The sequence below is a fragment of the Hirundo rustica genome, chromosome 3 (assembly GCF_015227805.2).
Source record: "Hirundo rustica isolate bHirRus1 chromosome 3, bHirRus1.pri.v3, whole genome shotgun sequence".
Classification (NCBI taxonomy): Eukaryota; Metazoa; Chordata; class Aves; order Passeriformes; family Hirundinidae; genus Hirundo; species Hirundo rustica.
The window spans coordinates 111974155-111993098 of record NC_053452.1 but is presented as its reverse complement, the minus strand read 5'-3'; the positions used below and the strand labels follow the sequence as shown (position 1 = coordinate 111993098).

Sequence of the window (18944 nt, the reverse complement as noted above, 5' to 3'; positions counted from 1 at the left end):
CTGTTCCAGACTGTAGTAAGTTCCTGTTAAATGTGTAAATGTTCAGCAGAAAGATATTTTTGCACGGAGGCTGAAAATCAGCTGTGCCAGATACCTGAAACTTTGTTAGGGCACTCAGTGGAAAATTTTATTTCAACATTATAAATAACCCTCGACTATTTTAAGTGACCTTAAACTGGTAGCATCCAATCACTTATTTTAGTTTATCCTAATTAACATTTTATTTTATTTTAGTAGGAAGAGAGGTGACTGTAAAATTTTTAGTGTGACTAATTAGAAGTGGAAACGTATCTTCTTGTTTGAAATGAAGTAAATCATGATTGTCAGGCTTATATAGCATTTGGAAATAAAGCAACTCTTTGCCGTCTTTCTAGCGTCTTTGGAATGGCTCTTTGGGAATGTATTAGAGCCAGCTAAAGAAGGAGGGAAAGAAGCCAGAAGAATCTATGGACATAAATATTTTGCCAAAATAAGTATGAAAAAATGTATTTTCTGTATCACAACCACAGCAAACCAGAGCTTCTGCATATATACTAATCCATATAGGTGATGAGTAATTGTGCCTTGGAAACGCCTGTGGCCACTTCTTGGGAAAAGCAGATCCCTGTGGTTGTCGGGAAAAGCAGGGCGAGCTCAGGAGGGGTTTGCAGCGTTATCCACATGGATCGCGTTTTCTCAATGGGATGGAAAACCTCCAACCTTGGGCCGGAAAACGAAAAAAAAAAAAAAAAAAACGCAAAAAAAAAACCAAAAAAAAAAAAAAAACCACCACCACCGTTGAAGAAATAGAAAAGCGGGGCACAGATCCTGCGAGGCAATGGGTCTGGGGTGCCGCTCCCCGCGGGAAGCGTGGGAAAGCCGAGGAGCAGGCATGGAGGGATGGATGGATGGAGGGATGGATGGAGGGATGGATGGAAGGATGGCTGCGGAGCCGGGGCTGGGTGGGCGCCCGGATGGCGCGTAGCGGGGGCGGCAGCCGCAGCCACAGCCGCGGTGCGCGGAGCGAGAGCTCTCCCCTGTGACCGATCGGCGGAGCTTGCGGCTTGTTCTCTGCTCCCCAGCCGAGCGGGGCAGGAGCCGCCGCCGCCTGTGCACGCACCTTCCCCGGGCACAGCCGAGGTTTGCCCCGGGGGGGGGGCAGAAATTGGGGGTAGCGGGGCAGGAGGGCGCGGGGACAGCGCTGCCGCCCGGCAGGAGGAGGGCGCGGAGGCTCCGCGGGTGCAGAAACAGCCCCGGAGGTGCCCCCAGGACCGGCAGCCACACACGGACACCCCGAGCCCGGGTACGCGGGGCCGTTCCGCCGGGGCAGCTCCGCAGACTTTTGGAGCAAGGTCCGGCGGGACAAACCCGGCTCGGGGCTCTTGGAAGAGCCGCGTCCCCCGCACCCCCCAGCTCAGACAGACACACACACAGCGACCCGAGTCGCACACAGGCGGCGAGCAAGCAGCACACACGCAGCGCCGACTTTTTACAAGAAGGTGGAAGTAGCAAGTCGGAGTAAAGCCTTAGAAATTAGAGGGCGGGTTGTGATAGGCTGTTATCTGCGCGGGGAGGCGGTGACACTTTCGTACCATTGGGTATGTAAATAGTTTTTAATAAGATCTGCCTTTTTTTTTTTTTTTTTTTTTTTTTTTTAAAGGAGAAAACAAACCAGACTCCCTTTACCTTAATAGTCTGAAGGGGGTTTTATAGCTTTCATTCATTCAAGGAAATGGTTTAGGCTTTAGACTACCGGAGACTTAGCAAAAGAACTCTTTGGCACCAGATTATTCTTACTTTTTTTTTTTTTTTTTTTTTTTTTTTTTTTTTTTTTTAATTTAAACAAACAAGCCCAATAGTGTTAATGGAAAAAACCAGGAGAGAAGTGGAGATCGGAGACCGTCTCCTGCTCCCCCCCTTCCCCATCCCTCTCCTCGTGGGTGAGAGTTTCTCCTCCTGGGGGGGATGCACATTGGTTTATTTATTTTGAAGGCTGCAAAAGTCTGAGGACTGAAGCACCACGTGCTGCTGACTCTCATCAGCATAATGATCGCCTTAGCCAGAGAGTCCTGTATATATAAACCACAAAAACCTAATCATTAGAAATCCCAGCCTCCAAAAACCACATTCAGGACAAAAAAACTGTGGCGTGGGTTTGTTATTTTTTTTTTCCGGCTCCTTCATCTTCCCCGACCTCAACTTCTTGGGACCCAAAAGAAGTTTGTAACTTTTGGTTGCTTTTTTTCATAATTATTATTTTTAACCCGATTTTCCAGAAAGAAAAATAACTCAAACAAAGCGACGTTTTAATGATTTTTTTGCTGCTGTTGTTCATCAAGGGCGGAAAAAAAAAGAGCAAGATTTTTGTTCGCCTATTCAACTCAACGGACTTGGATCCAGCAGCGACTTTATGTGAAGGACCGGGCTGCACCGAGGCTGCCTTTTCCTAGAATTTGCTTGGTCATATTTTAGAAATCAGCCTAAGGAGGGGTGTTTTATTGTGTTGATTGGGTTTTTTTCTCAGCTATGATCCCCGCTTCTTTTTCCCTGGGAATCCGAAAGTTCAACTTTTTTTAAATCCTGATCCTCCGATAGGAACTCGCTAAAAACTCTCTTTTAATTGTCAGCCCTGTGACTTTCCTCTTCACCCCAACAACCCCAGTAACTTTGTTTCCCCGCCGAAATCGCTTCGGGAGCGCCTTTTTTTTTTTTTTTTTTTTTTTTTTTTTTTTTGGAGGGGGGGAGCCACTTTTCTCAAGCCCCTTCCCGAGCTCCCGCTTCCTGAAGCCAAAGGCAATAAGCGGGGGAACCCGGCGGCTCCTCGCCTCTGTCCCAGCGCGACTTTTTGTTCGCTCCTTTTTTTTTTTTTTTTTTTTTTTTTTTTTTCTGTGTGTGTCCGGAGGAGGAAGATTTCTTCGGAGGAAACCGGGACGTTCCCCTGAACCCCCCCTCGTCTCCGCTCCTCTCCGGGGCTGAGTTACGCGACGATTCTGGCGGCCACAAGCAGCAGCAGCCCAGGAAGCTGAACCAGCAGCGAGTTCTACTTCTCCCAAGACAATCTTTGGAAAATCCGAAAAGGAAAAGAAGACGGGGAGGGAGGAGAAGAAAAAAGGGAAGAAACTCGAGCACTTGAGGGAAGAAGCGGTGGCTAGAAGGAGGGAAAAGAGCAGAGAGACTGTGCGAGAAGGAAGGAAGGAAGGAAGGAGGAGGAGAAGCAGCAGCGCTTTGCAGCTGGGCAGAAGCCGGGACCATGCAGTTTCCAGCCGGGCTGTGCTGAGAGGGGCAGCCCCGAACCCACCGCCGGCCTCTGCCTCCTCGCTGCTCCAGGCTGCAGGCGCCCCCAGACCGGCATCACCCCTCGCCCCGTCCATCCTTCTTTAAAAAAACAAAACAAAACAAAACAAAACAAAAAACCAAAAAACCCAAAACAAACTAAAAACAGACTGAGATTTTTTTTTTCTCGTGCGTTTAATCCGCCCTTTTTTTTTTCTTATTTTTTGTCTGATTTGCTTTTTTGCCCCTTATCCTCACCCCTCCACTTTTTCATTCACCCCTTTTTTCGCTTGATATATATATATATTTTTTTTACAACCCCCACCCCCCACTACACGCCTCCTCTACCAGCGATCCCCCTACCGCTCCCCCCCCCCCCCGCCCCCCAATTCGCTAACTTGTGGCTGTTGTGATGCGTATTCCCGTAGATCCCAGCACCAGCCGGAGGTTCAGCCCCCCCTCCAGCAGCCTGCAGCCCGGCAAGATGAGCGAGGTCAGCCCGGTGGTGGTAGCCCAGCAGCAGCAGCAGCAGCAGCAGCAACAGGACGCGGCGGCCGCCGTGCCCCGTCTGCGCCCCCACGATAACCGCACCATGGTGGAGATCATCGCTGACCACCCCGCCGAGCTGGTCCGCACCGACAGCCCCAACTTCCTCTGCTCCGTCCTGCCCTCGCACTGGCGCTGCAACAAGACCCTCCCGGTGGCGTTCAAGGTGAGACACCCCCTCCCTCAGCCGCCGCGGCCCGGGATGCTCCCCCCGCACCCCCTGCCCTTCCTCCCGCAGGGGCTTCTGTGCCTCCCCCCCACGGCCCGCAGTGTCTCCGGTTTTCCCCGTCCTCCTCAAGCTTCTGTGCTCCGCGGCCCGGAGGGATTTCTCTGTGTGTGTCCTGCAGTTCCAACCCCTCAGCCCCGTCCTTCAGCGCCTTCTGTGCCCCCCGGGCCGCAGGGACGTTTGTGTCCTCCCCCGGCCGGCAGGGGTTTCTGTGCCCCCCCGCCCCCCTGCTGCAACATCTCAGCGTCCCACCGGCCCGCAGGGGTCTCTGTGTCCCCCCAAACCCCCTGCCTCCGCAATGTCTCCGGTGGTCCGCGGGGTGCAGTGCCTCCTGTGCCCCCCTCACGCCCCCAGTCCGGCAGTGCTTGCCCGTGCACCCCCATCCTGCATCGCCTCCTGTGCCCCCGAGGCCCCCGGAGGCTTCTCTGACCCCCCCAATCCTGCAATGACTCCTGTATTCCCCCTCCTCCCCCAAAAAGTGTTCAAGTCTTGCAGTGCCTTCTATATCCTGTCACCGTCCTGCTGTGCCTCCTGTGCCCCGTCCCGAGTGCAGCCCCCGCCAGTGCCTCTCACACCCCTCTCCCGGTCCTGCAGTGGCTGCAGTGTCCCGCTCACCCTTGCTGCGCCCTCGGTGCCCCCCATGCTCTGGCCGCCCCCCCCTGCACCCTCGCACCCCCGGAGCCATCCCGTTATCTCCATCCCTGCGGGGCACTGCCGGCGTGTCCCCCCTGCAGCCCAGGGGCACCCCTCGGCATCCCCCCGGGAGATACCCTCTGCTCCCCACAGTCTCTCTCCCCGGGCTTTCCCTCCCTGGGGAAAGAGGGACCCAGCCCACGGCGGGAGCAAGGTGTGGCACTCCTCCACCTCGAGAAACCAGTCCCTGACCCACGGGGGTGCCCCTTCCTCCTCTCCACTCCGGGGAGTGGGACTGGAGGATTTGGGGTGGCCCTGGAGCGAGCGGGGGGAGGCTGGAGTCCGAGGGCCAGGCTGGAGAGGCTGAGTGGGGTCGGGGCTTTGCCCTCCAACAGCCCGGGCAGAGATGGGCCTGGGAAAGGAGGACACAGAGCACCTGAATCGGGGGGACACGGGGCCCCTTCCCTTCTCCTGGTGGACAACCGAGGAAGTGGCTGCCCAGAGACGCTCTCCTTGGCACTGTCGCATATTTCCATAATAAATCCCACCCCGCTCTGCACTGAGGATGCTGCTTTTAATTTTCTGTCTCCATCCCCACGGCGCGCTAATGAGAGGAAACGATTTTAGAAAAAAAAACCTGCAATAATAACAACAATAATTGCGTGCTTTAAAGCAAGCCCTTTTCCTCCTCTAGCAATATTTCCAAGTGTTCCCCCTAAAGTTTTCCTTCCCGTGGCGTTTGGTAGGGAGAGGGCAATGGCTGGGGTGTCCCCAAGTGCCTTCCTGAGCAGGGCATGGATCAGAATGAGGTGGGGTGGCCCTGCAAGAGTCTCAACATATCCACATTTTCCCATGAAGAATAACACACCTGGAAATCCCTGAAAAGACAGAAAAGTTTGCGAATGCTCTCCCCCAGCGCGTTCCAGAACATCGCCCTTTTTCTTGTGTTTCCCGACTGCCAGCCATGTTATCATGGCTGTTTGTCCGGGAAGAAAGAGTAAAAGTGGTTAAATGAGCCCCTGTTAAAGTGAGTGGTGATAACGATGGACGTTTGCTTTGAAGATGTTACGGGTGTGCGGGTGAGGCTTGGCTGAAGTGCTCTTGTGTGTGGGAACAGCTTGGAGACGCTGGAATTGCGGGAGGAACCCTTTGCACAGGGCCTGCTCGTGCAGGACACGATGGTGGGACTGAGCAGAAATGCCAGGAAAATGGGGTGTCTTTAGACTTCATGACTTGGCGTAGCACTCAGAGGCTCTCTACATGTGGATCGCAGTGATTCTGATTCAGAGGGGCTGCGGGGTAAGGAGGAGGAGCTTTCAGAGAATTGTGATTATAATCTAATTGAGCGCTGGATTAAGTCGGTGTTTTAGTTTAAAGCAGGGACACCGGAGCTGTTGCATTATCACGCTCACATTGCTGTTCTCATTTGAGGTGTCTGAGCCTTCTCCTACCTCACAGCAATTCAAAGGATGCGGTCACATCTCATTAGAATAAGGGAAAGATCTAAACTAAATATTAAAGTATTTAGAATATTATTACAATAAGAATGCTTGCATGCGATAAAAAGGTAGACAAGGAATTAGACTGTTCCCCAATCTTTTTGTGTTCAAATATATGTATTTATATGTGTCTTATATGTGGGTCCTATGTTTGATTGCTGACGTGGAGGTGCAGATCTGACCGATTTTCAGATGCATCAGAGGCACATGTTGCCCCTTGCACCCGACTGCTGTGGGTGCAGCTGTGTTTTCATATGCAATATGCACTTTTTAAAATATGCCAAAATTATATATGCCATTCTTTACCTGTAAATTAATTTAAACTCACTTGAAATGCTTTTCAGCATTTAAAAAAACCCACAATTTTGTGTTTCAAATGCAACTTGCATGCAGTTGCCGAGTACTTTTAGACCAAAGGAGCTGCATGTATCATACAGTGAAACACTTGATTGTGTTACACCAGAATGGGAATCAGCACTGAAGGGGGAAAAAAGAGACAGATTTGAGCTATAGAAATCTCAGCTGAACAATAACTTGAAAATTAAATAACTCACAGACAACACACTTTGTGAAGTTTTATTGGCAATAAATAATACGTTGATGATAATGTTTTGAGTGGTGTGTTAAGTGTGTCATAATTCTCTCGCAGAGATCTTGAGCAAAAACTTACGCTGGATATAGCACTGTTTTAATTTAAAAAAACATATAAATCATATGCAGGAGAGGAAGTATGTTATAAACAGTGCTGGGTTTGATTATAATTTTTTGAAATAGTGTTGGCTTAGCATTAGGTTTGAATTTTAAACATTAATATTTGCACACACTAGGGAGGGAGTCCCTGTCATGTGCTAAGAAGATTGTTAGTGTAGACTGGTTTTGTGGGGAAGAGTATTAGATGAGTAGTTGTTAATATAGGTCTAGCTATTAATATTCAGAATAAAATAAATGGATATTGTGCACCCAGGTCCAAACCATATTCACTTTTTAATCTCAGTAGCCAGCAATACTTTGAGTTGAGTCATCAGAATTTGGCCCCTCTGTGTGAGTTTTACTGCAAGTCATAAAGACCCAGCTTGCCACGTTAGAGGTTAGAAGTGACTTCTGCATGATGCTAATAGCAGCAGAGAGTGTTAGTGGACTGAAAGGCAGGGGAAAAAATGGGATGTGGAGTCTAAAACATTTTCCCAGTAGCAACACAGTAGATCAGGGTCTGTCAGCATTTCCCTCCAAACCCCAATTTTTGGAGTTTATAACTCAGCTGTTTTAAATAGCTTCAAGCTGAAACCTGCTGTATAAATTGTGAGCCCAGATGTAGATTTGAAACAAAAAATAGCATGAATCAGTTATTCTGTTTTAAGTTACAGGACACTGAAATATTTTTAATAGTATCAGATGCTCTTTTGGCAATGTTTGGGAAAAGCATTCTCAATACAGAAGATTTTACATTCAGAGGCTGTTTGAATTCAGTGTTTTGCAAGAAAGCTTTTGAAGTGGCAGATATCAATGTTTGAGAGGAGCTAGTTAGCATGTACACTAGTGTTGGCCATTTTTTTTTTTTTCCAGACAAGTATTTTACTCTGCACAAAGTTTGAGTACCTGCTGTCATATAGGAGTTTTGCTTTGTGTTTATAACTTCCGTCTTCAGGCTACATACTTTGGCCGGTTCAAATCCCACTGGACCGAAACTGGGCAAACATGTTGCCTAACCAGAATTGTCTTATGCAAAAAACACATCGTTATTTTCAACTCATAGGAATTGGTTTGGTTTTATTTAGGGGATTCATGTACCTTTTTGAGCTCTAGTTGAAAGAAAAAAAAAAAAAAAAAAAAGGAGCAAAATTTACTTTTAATCACCAAAATGTGTAGGGAGCTTAATATGGAAAATAGCGATTTTAAAATAGTAAAGATACTGAGTATTAAAGGATAGGGAAGGAATATGCACTGTGACTACGTCTAATATTTAATTTTTAACACAGTATTTACTCATTTCGCAGTGCATTTACTATCCTCTTTCTAAGAATATGTAATTAATTTTGTGTTGATACGTGGCATAAAATCACCAAATCAGGGTTTATGCCAACAGTCTTTCAGTATGTACAATTACTTTTGAAAATTCTCAAAATGACGGGTACTTTTCGAAGCTTCAAACTTGTTTTGCAAAGCTTTTTTCTACCCAGCACTTCTATGTAGGTGTGCAATATTCTTAGGCTGTTTTGTGGCAAGAAAGTATCAAAGTAAGAAAAGAATAAGCCTTTTACTCCTGTTATGTGGCACGGGAGCTTCCCATGTTATAGGGCTTTATTTTATAAGCCAAAGTTTTTATTTTCGTCTCTGATTTCAGTTTTTCTTGTCCTTTGGTCCTCTCTTAAGTAGATGAACAGTGATACTGCATCCAAGGCTTCTCAGTAACGATGCAGCTCTTGATTAGTTGCGATCGCGCAGCGACAGCAGTGGCACGTGGAGCTCTGGGCTGATGGCTAAGCTGACAAATTGACCTGACATCGAGTGGAAAGGGCAGGAAGGAAAGCTCTGAAAAGCAACAGAGGACAAAGGGGAGCCTTTTAAGGGATTTTGCTCCCTCCTGCCAGGTGTTATAAGCTGTACCTGGGTTTGGGACTGAGACGGGGCTGTGATGGCGCTGCCTGATGCTCTGCGGGTAGCTGGGGAGAAAGAGGTGAGCTGAGGCTTCAGACACCTCACTCCCTCTTCCCAGGCCCTTGGCAGCCTTGTGCCTCCTGCTGTGCTCTCAGGTGCTTTGCATTTCTGGAGTTAGTGTGATTTTTTGTTGTTGTTTTGTGAGTTATAAAAGGTGTAGGGCGCAACTCCCTGGGATGCTGATGGGCATGACAAGACTGTCCAGAGATAACGTGGTCTGTTCCAGGCTGGGAAAGGAGTGGTTTATAACTAGTCTCAAGCTTCATGCTTCGCAGTTTAAGCCAGTATCCATTTGTTAATGGTTAGAGTTGTCTCTGTAATCTGTTCATCAGATTATTATTTGTTATTTGATTATTGTTTATTATTCCTTACACCTGGCTTTGAAGCCATCGGACCTGGTTGCTGCCAGACCCAAGGCAAAGAGTCATTGGGACCTCAGATCTTAGCCTCAATGGTGGTTCCTGTTTTTATGTTCAGGGACTTTCATGTGACTTTAAAGTAAAATCTTTGTTAGATACCTGAAGACCTCACAGTAGTTTGTGGCAAAACTTTGCTTTTAGTTTTGGGTGGTATTACCTGATGTTTTTTACAAAAAAAGAAAAGCAGTTAAAGTCTTTTCAAACAGCATTTGAGCTTCACTTGCTTATTTTTCTTCAACATTACTTTTAAATAAAATAAGCTATATTTTTCAGTTATATGGCCTATTTCTATATGATTGTAATTCCTCTTTATTGTTTTAGAGAAACATTGCACAGTTCACTGGACCACATAATGGTCTCTCTATATATCCAGGGCTCCTCATTCTTTCCACTGAATTAATATCACCTGCAACCTGCAATTATTAGTTTCAGCCAGAATCATTTATGGATAAGACATTTCAGAAAGGCCATATGACAAAATGTAATATATATTTCAGGAGACAGAATAAATTACTCTGACTAATATAAAAAGTCATATCTGACCATGTAAATTGGTAGCAACTGAAAGGGGAGAGGCTTTGTAGCTTAAGATATTTTTTTCAAGTTCTGGCTCAGGCATGCAATATTTCTGAATCTCTTCTTGTTATAAATTTATTTTCAGCATCAGAATTAGCCAGCCGGGGAAAAGGAGGTTATTTTATTAATACTTTTTGTGGACATTTTTGCCCTGTGTGTATATTTTCTTCCTAGTAGCTTAGCATTCCTGTTTAACTTTATTTTTGATTTAAGAAGCCACAAAGCACTAACACTGTAGGTATTCCTGGTACTTTCAAATTAAAAGCAGTCTGCTCCATGACATTTATTTAATCAGATGTTGGAGCACTGCACAACCACTGAAGCATGAAAGGGAGACTATCAGGTAGCTGGAACGTAAGGAGAAATGAAATACTTTGATATCTTCTGTTCACCCATCCTGGAATTTGAGGGAGGTATCAGCACTAACCACATGTGACTCTTGCAGGCGCTATGAAAATTTACATGCCTGCAAGGAAATACAGCTTTGTTTTATACTGCACATGAGGAGTTTGAATTCCAGCCATAAAGTGCTCCATTATAGAGCCTGTTGGGCATAGAGCTTTGCCTGCTGGTGCCCCGAGTGCCTCTCCTGGGATGGGTGGATGCACAGATTGAAGTCTAAGGAGCTCAGGGGTCAGGGTGATGGGTACAACCAGAAGAGAAATTAATCTGGGTTATAAGGCTGCTAATACTAATTTCTAACTTTCCATTTTAAATGCTTTCCTGTGCATAATTTACAGATACAAGCCTTGCCTCGTGTCCTCTCGCTGCTCCCTGCTTGCTAAGAACAAAGTTGTCCTTCAGAAAGCATTAAAGCGTGCACTCAGCATAAGGAGGTTGAGCGTTTCTGAAGAAATGCAACAATGAAGAAGCTCTGGGAAACGGAGACAACACACGCTGTTTCTGTGTTTGATGTGGCACTTTGTTCTGTGCACAGCGAGTACCAGACTCCTCACCACAGAGCTTCTTCACGAGTGTGGCAGCCTGCAGAGCTGGGAGGGGAGCACACACCTCCAGAAGTGTGGCTTCACCAGTCGTGATTGTCTCCCCGTTTTTACAGGTGGTGGCCTTAGGAGAAGTGCCCGATGGGACGGTGGTGACCGTCATGGCTGGAAACGATGAGAATTACTCTGCAGAGCTGCGAAACGCTTCTGCCGTGATGAAGAACCAGGTGGCCAGATTTAATGACTTACGATTTGTGGGCAGAAGTGGAAGAGGTAGGCCACTGCCTTTTGTGTGTTTGTAATGACATGAAAAACGATGGCTAGGTGTCAAACTTAGTTTACAATGAAATATTGATTAACCCCTAAATCATTTGCTCATAGAATCACAGAATAGTTTGGTTTGTAAGGGACCTTAAAGCTCATCTCATTATAACCCCTTACTATAAGCAGGAACACCTTCCACTAGACCACGTTGTTCAGGTTGTCAGTCTTTTTTTTGGAGTGATGTACACATATTTTATTGTCAAACTTCAGCATTTGCACAAAGCAAGTTAGGAGTCTCTGTTGCTTTTTATCAGAGAGAGGTTTTGAAAAATGATTCAGGGAGTACCTGCTTCCCTGTTTGAATCACACAGGAAGGGTTGAAGGAAAAGGCAGTATTTGTGATCCAGGTTATGCAGAGTCAGGGGAGTGTATTTCGGGCCATGGCAGTGAGAGGTGGAGAATTCCCCTTAGCAGCAGAGCCGCCTCTGAAGTTGTTGTAGAAGACCTGTAATTAGGAGGATTTTGCATATCGCATGTTCTAGAGGTTGTATTCTTTAGGGACTTAAATCTTTCAAGGCTTAACAGCTGTTGGTGGAAACCTTGCTAGTGGCTTTTCTGCCCTTTAAACCAAACCGTTGATAACCTGTGAAAATCACCCCCACTTTTCTTTTCAGTAAGCTGGTTGACTTTTTATGAATTGCTGGTAAGCTTGGGCATGAACTAAATTTAACCTTTACTTTAAATGACATTCATTTTTTTTTTCATTCTTTTAATTTATTTTTATTTAAGATGTAGATGCTGTCATTGCCTTCCAGCTCTTTGAGTTTCCTATAATCTGCAAACTGCACTGGACTTACAGAAAGTTTTTGTAATTATTACAAATTTGCAAGAATTCCTCTTTAAGGGTCACACAGCAGCTTTCAAACTTCAGGTAATAATTGAAAGAATAGCTCAAAGGAAGCTAGCACTGCAGTTCTTGTTGCAGGAGTCTTCAGGGTGGTGATGTATCAGTCATTGATTCAACCTATATATTTTTTCCTTTATGTATTTAAAGTATTAGCCCTGCATGGGGAAAAACAAAGCAAAAGAAGCAGAATAATTGTGCTGGGAAATTAGCAATAAGGCAAATTTTACAGTAATATTTTTTAGAAAGCAGTTGGAATTCATCTTGCAGAAGGAAAGAGTTTTTGTCAAAAAAAAATATTAAACGTATGACAGAGACCCAGAGAGTCCAAATCAGTCATCAGCACATTTTTACAAGTGCTCTGTAAAAGTGAGTCCATAGGCATGACTTACAGTGACTAGTCTTTATTTTAATTACCTAGCCAAAAATTCTCTTTATCATTTTAGAACTTAAAAAGTATAAATAATAGAGAATAACTTTACAATAATTTTACAAACAGTAATACATCATAAATATGGAGTTTATTCCCCCTGTGAATAAGGTGTTGCCTATCTCTTCTATTTCTCTTCTTTTCTTTAAATAATCAGTTTGCTTTTTTATTCTGCTGATGGATTAGGTTTGGAAGTTCTCTGGCTCCATCACTATTGGTGCCTTACAGTAGAAATTCAGTAGTGTATCAGCCTTTTAGTAGTGTTGAAGAAGGACTGAAATGTGATGCACTACCTCTGATCTGAGGATTTAATCTGAAACCTATGATATATACTTTTTATTAAAGCATAGGAAATGAAATAGACGACCTAAAGCCCCAGTAGATACAGATACAGACACAAACACAGAGCTCCTAAAATTTGGTTCCAGTAGTTTAATTTATATTTTTATCTAGCAGATTTGGAATAGACTTTTTCTCTGATCAATCTGGGTAGAATCTATGGAAAAGTGATAGTATACTTTTCAAACCCTCAACATATTTATTTAAGAGACTTCAAAGAAAAACAAAGGGTGTGCACTGTTTTACTATATTGGCTTTCTGAGTTTTGGCTAGTTTCCCAAATAGCAATTTTTATATTTAAAAAAAAAAAAAAAAAAAAAAAAAAAAAAAAAAAAAAAAAAAAAAAAAAAAAAAGGAAGAAAAAAGACAGACTTAACTGCTTGCAGACTTTTCACGCATGGAAGATGAAGAAAGCTTCTTTTGATGAAGTGTAATTATGTCCAAACAGAGCTGACCCCCTCCCCCTATATTTCTTATGATCTTAACGGAAGAAAGTAAGGCTTTTCCTTTGAAGCAGCCGGGACTCGGTGGAGGATCTGAAATGCTGCATTCTCCTGCCAGAGGCAGGATGGAGAAATTGGTCCAGACTTGTCTTCCAGACTTAGAACAGAGAGGGAGAGAGAGAGAGAGAGAGAGAGAAAGAGAGGAGAAAGAGTTATCATTAATGATAGATTTTTAGAACTCTGCTTAAAATAGCAGACAAAGAAATCAGTAGTTGCAAACAGAAGTGAAAAAGATCCTTACATAGACAAATATCAGTAAATACAAGTCCTGAAGTAGAACAGGAAAAAATAAACTAATAAAGAAATCATTTTTCGGTGGCAAGAAACTAATACACACCTGTTCCTGACTTGAGATTTACATCTTTCTAAGCAGCTCGTGCTTTGATCTCCGTATCTCTAAATTTGATTGTGAAGTCTGAATCATCAACTTACCACTTCACCTCCTCTCCCACGTCTTTACTTGCTTCCCATGGCTCAATGGAGAAACCCGATTTATATACATATTCATTTTGTTTGCCTGACAGAAGCTTCACGTTTCTGTTTGCATAATTTCTCTTAAGCGCCTTTTTTGAATTCATAAGAGTAAGTAACTGGAGTGTTTGATGCAAATGCAGCAGTTGTTTGTATGTGGTTTTCAGGTGGTAGCCCACTTTTACAAGCCCCATCCACAGCACAGAGAAGAAAGAATTCCTGTCTTCAATAAGCAAAGGATCATAACCTTAATTTTGTTGTGTCCCGATACTTTAATCACATTAGCATCTAACTGAAAAAATATGCAACACGCACACACAAGCTGCCGAGTCTCCTTTCAAGCTCCTTTCTGGGGTTTGCCTTGTGCTTCAGCATATGTCCATCTCGTCCTCCTCTGTGTCAGCTCGGCTCACATGTGTGAATAACAAAGAATGCACAGTTTAGACACACTGAAGCAATAGTGCCAGATGACTGCTTGGCTGGGGAATTTAATAAAAGAGAGCTACAATTAGTCTGTAGCCTCTGAAAGTGGATAGTTGAAATGACTAAGGGCAATAAAGAAAGGTGATAAAAAGTGCATTAAAGGATTTTGTAGCTGAGGAGGAATAGCTGTGAAATAGCTGTGGAAGGCATCAGCATCACTGAAACAGGGGACCTTAAAAATTTATTTCATTCTTAATCTGTAATATGTAAATCATCTCTTGAAAGCTCTGGAGTGCCTCGGCAGGGCTGTGCAGCCCCCCACAATGAGGGGCTCTGTGGTTTATGGAGTGTGAGGGGGCTTCGTCAGTGCTACTTCATCCACACTTTGGTTTTTAAAATGCCAGTTAGGGAACAAAACCAATTTCCCTCTCAATTTAGCTGCTTACTCTTCAGCTCAGGCTGGCTGAGAGGTGACACTTCAAAAATTCTCACTGTCAAGGTCCAGATGTAGCTCTTTTTATTAAGTAGTGTATTTTTTATGGCCACTGTATTCTGTTGAGATATATTTAGTATAGAAAATATTGCAGTGTTTTTTACTACAGAATGATTTTGCAAGGTTTTACAAATAGTATATTTTATTGAGGTTTGTTTTGTTTTGTTTTGTTTTTTGTCATTATGGACATTTATAGGGATTTGATGTATAAAGAGAACAATAGCATGAAAGGCTAAATTCTTCATTCAAACGTGTATGGAAAAGCACCTTTAGTATCTTTGTTACCAGTAGTATTCTACTGATCATCTAGGGGTTACTGTGATCTGAATGTCATCAGCATACAATTTAATGGTCAGAACTTTTTGACATGGTAAGCTGGTGCCAAAGGAAGCCTTAAACCTGAGCCTGGAGATCTATATATATATTTTTGCAATGGGCTGAATTCCTCTTTGGAGTGGGATAAAAGGCACGGACAGGCTTCTCAGCCCTAACCAAGCAGTGTGGAGGCACTGTAACGCTGCTGCTGCATGTGTGAAGGCTGCCCACACCCTGTGCTTGCAGGGCACACAGTTCATCTCTGGGACAGCAGGTGGGCAGGACTGGACAAAGACTGGACGTTCTAAATACACCTAACTCTGCTTCTATGATGATTTAGGAAGTAATCCTTTTCCCAGGGAAAATGGGAAAAGCCACCTTCAGCCGTGCCACTGGGACAGAATTCAGCATCCTGAGATTTTTGCATGCTTAAATTGACAGAGGGCAGGTTTAGATTGGATATTAGGAAGAAGCAGTGAGGGTGGTGACTCACTGGCACAGGTTCTGGAGCTCTGGATGCTCCATCTCTGAAGTGTTTAAGGCCAGATTGGATGGGGCTTGGAGCAACCTGGTCTAGTGGAAGGTGTCCCTGTCCTGGCATGGGGGGTTGGAACAAGATGGTTTTTAAGGCCCCTTCCAACTCAAACCATTCTATAATTCTATTTGCCAGGGTCCTGACCTTCCCTCTAACCTGCATCTCCCAGGGAGCTGGGCACAGCTGGAGCGCAGCTTCACCTGGAAAATCATTTTACTCTAAATGACAGTTATATTTCCTTTAAAAAAAAAATCCATGTCACATTCTAGTTCATGAAAATTATAGCCAAAACAGTTTGAAGTTGCGCTTCTGATAATAAATGATGCATGTCTCAGGCAGGTTCGGGGATATACGACTTGGACTAGAAAGAAAGACCAATTACTAGATTTGACAGCCAAAGCTCTGTTCTGTATTATGCCTTATATATAAGCTGTTCTATATTAGGTCTGAAAAAACTACATTAAGTTTGTGCTGTTACATATAGTTTAAGATTTGTGCCTTGATTGAATGCCTTCAGAGTTCAGCCAGAGGAAAAGCCCTAGCAGCAAAAATGCACAAATACACCGAGGGAGGAGGGGAAAAAAAAAAAAAAAAAAGAGCTTTAAGTGTCTGGTAAAGTAGCAGCTTAAATGAGCATGAAGGCCAAAGATTGCTGACTGTTTTATTGAGTCACTGTTGTACGCCCACCTTTTCCTGTCTTGAAACAGTTTTCAGTTTTGACTATCTGACATGAGTAACCGTTGCATATCTAACAGATTACAACTGTCAGTGAGTCTCCCAAACGGGGGCCAGCGCCTGTGAGAATGTGTGCTCAGATGCAGGCAGCTCCCTTTATTTATTTCTTTTTAACGTTTTCATTCAGCTGAAGGCTATGGATGGTCTTGTGCAATCTCTGTCTGAATTCGAGCTTTGAAAAGTGAAAAAAAAAACAAAAAAAACCCCAAAACAACCCCAACAATGCAGACTGACGATAGCAAAGTACGTGCACACAGACATTTCTCACCCTCACGGGAAAGTTGGGGGCTTTCTTGGTATTTCGTAGATGGAATATGTGTGGGGAAAAAAGGCGTGTTCCATAATAATGATATCATCATATGAAGGACAGAGACACCGACTCACTGTTAAAACATCTCCCGGGAAGAAAATATATTCTTTCCCCATCTTATTGTAGGCAAGTCAAACAAATGAAATGATAAAACTGTGTGAAGTAAATAACATGTGGTCACATTCTGCTCTCTGTCACACAGCTGCGAAACTGGAGTAAATTTTTAAATTATCTGACTTGCTTTGGATTTACACCACTTTCAATGCAGCAAAGAATTTGGCTTGTCCTCAGCAGTGAATCACTTTTGTTCTGTCATTGTATGATGACCCATTATTAAATAAGAAACATTTAGATTGTCAACACATGGACGTATTCTTGACATAGAGTAAAACTGAAGGGGAGGAAAACTCCTATGGTCAGTTATGTTTTTAATTTTCACGATTGTGGTAACGACAGGGAATAATTTTAAACTGATTCTTTACTGAACATGCATGTGACTGTTTTCATGTTGTAATCACTCATTCCTCGTTGTTTTTTCCCTTTGTAGGGAAGAGCTTTACTTTGACAATAACTGTCCTGACAAATCCCCCCCAAGTCGCTACATACCACAGAGCTATAAAGGTTACAGTGGATGGGCCGAGGGAGCCAAGAAGTGAGTATTATATTCTTCTTTTTGCTCTTATGCCTGCTTTATTTTGTTTAGCAGAGATCTGTAAATGAAATATGTATATCTGTCAAACACTGGTTTTTGCTCAGCAAAATATGTGAGCGCATGCTTAATTTGGAGTCTATTGGACCACACACATACTTGCATTAAACACTCACGTAAGTGCTTGGCTGAATTTGGGCAATCCCAAACCTGATTCTCATTCACATCAAGGTCTTGATGCACTATCTGCCAGTGTAAATGAGAACTAACCCCACTGTACTTATATATAATCTGATTTAGACACAGTAGATAGAATCCTGCAATGTGCTGCATTCCCTGAACTCCTGTAAGTTTCCAGCTGAAGACATTTAGAACAAAACTGGAGTCTGATCTTTCAGGATCAGTCCTAGCATAGAGAGGAAGCATATCATATAGTGCCTTTTTGTTTGCCCTTAAATTCTTTTGCCATCAGATAATTAATGCACCTGGTTAATCTCATCAGACCTCAAGCTGGTTTTCAGCTATGGACTCATTGTAGACCCCCAGGGGCCAAAGAAAGACAAAAAAGTGGTGTATCAACAGCATAGTCTTTGTTTCTTATTTGTGCACAGAAAATATTTTTTTAAAAACATAGTCCAGCAGATTTTCACCCAGCACATTTATCTCATAGCCATGCAAGCTCACTAAGAATCTATTTGCCATGATTTATCTATTTTGCAAGGGCTGTATTTTTATGACAATTGTGTTTTGTCATGTTCTAGCAGTTTTATGGGTAGCACTTATTTTTAGATACAGTCAAGTCTGGTTAATCCATTAGGATTTATCTGGCTGTCTCTCTGTCTAGCACATTTAGCTGGTAACCAGTCTCACTTCATATGGGTATCACTGATGAGCTAGTTCGGCAGTTTTTTCTTAATCTAACTAGAAATTACTCTAAATTGATTGGATTAGCCAGGTATAGCGTTATTTAAATTACACTTGGAGATTAAGAATTATTTGATGAATAACCACATTAAAAGAAACCCTATAATGGAAGCATCTCAAATAATTATTCTGCCTTTGATCTGCTCATACAAACGCGACCTTCAAGGAGCTTTCATGGTGTTTAGTTTAAAATACCACAAAGACAGAAGTAGAAAGATGTAGACAGAATTCATGCAGTTAAGTGTTTCTCGTGCCAATACACGCTGCAGACTCACCTCCTCTTACAACGTGGTGGGAACTGAAATGCTCCCTGTAAGAACTGTCCTGGCTGTAGAGTTTCACCTTGAAGAACAGCTAAGAAAAAGCAAATAGCTCTGGATACGTTTCATTAGGTGCATACTTGTGGTGCTACCTGCTCGCAGCTGAGGTGTCCTGATGTTACAGCAGGGGGTTTTTTTGTTCTGTCTTCTCTCTGTGACTCAGTTCCTATTTTTAATTTTCACTTGCATCTGGTGCTCCATGTAACTTACTTGGAGGACACTGAGGAAGCTGCATTCATGAAGTAAGAAGCAGGGAATAAGTTCTGTATCATTTAGCCGTTCCCATCTGACAGCTTCTTCCATGTATCAAAGCATCTGCAAAAGAGGAAATCTCCTGGCAGAGGACACGACAGTGGTAGAAGAGCAGATAGGTTTGAAAGTGAGGTGTGGAGAGTAGTGTGGATTACTCTGCGCAGCACAGAAAGGGACCCTGCTGGCATGGGGATGTTTTGGTGGTCAGAGGATTGAAAGTTAGTTGGTGTTCATAGAACTTAACAAGATCTCCTAGTTCTGCTGGAATTTTTTATTTTGACCTAAAGGACCTCTGTATCTGATACCCATCTGCTGGTATCTTTGAAT

At 43.7% G+C, this 18944-nt stretch overlaps 1 protein-coding gene across 3 annotated transcripts in view; it reads left to right on the top strand.

The window, feature by feature from the left end:
- The first annotated feature begins 3089 nt into the window (after nucleotides 1-3089).
- Nucleotides 3090-18944, top strand: part of RUNX2 (RUNX family transcription factor 2) — a 157599-nt gene continuing 141744 nt past the window's right edge. For 2 of the 3 annotated variants that reach the window (XM_040058755.2, XM_040058757.2), the window contains exons 1-3: nucleotides 3665-3964; nucleotides 10867-11023; nucleotides 17020-17124. In XM_040058755.2, the coding sequence (XP_039914689.1) occupies nucleotides 3665-3964; nucleotides 10867-11023; nucleotides 17020-17124 (562 nt within the window). Of the gene's footprint in view, nucleotides 3965-10866; nucleotides 11024-17019; nucleotides 17125-18944 lie in introns of all 3 variants that reach the window. The other variant, XM_040058756.2, reaches the window with a different exon arrangement.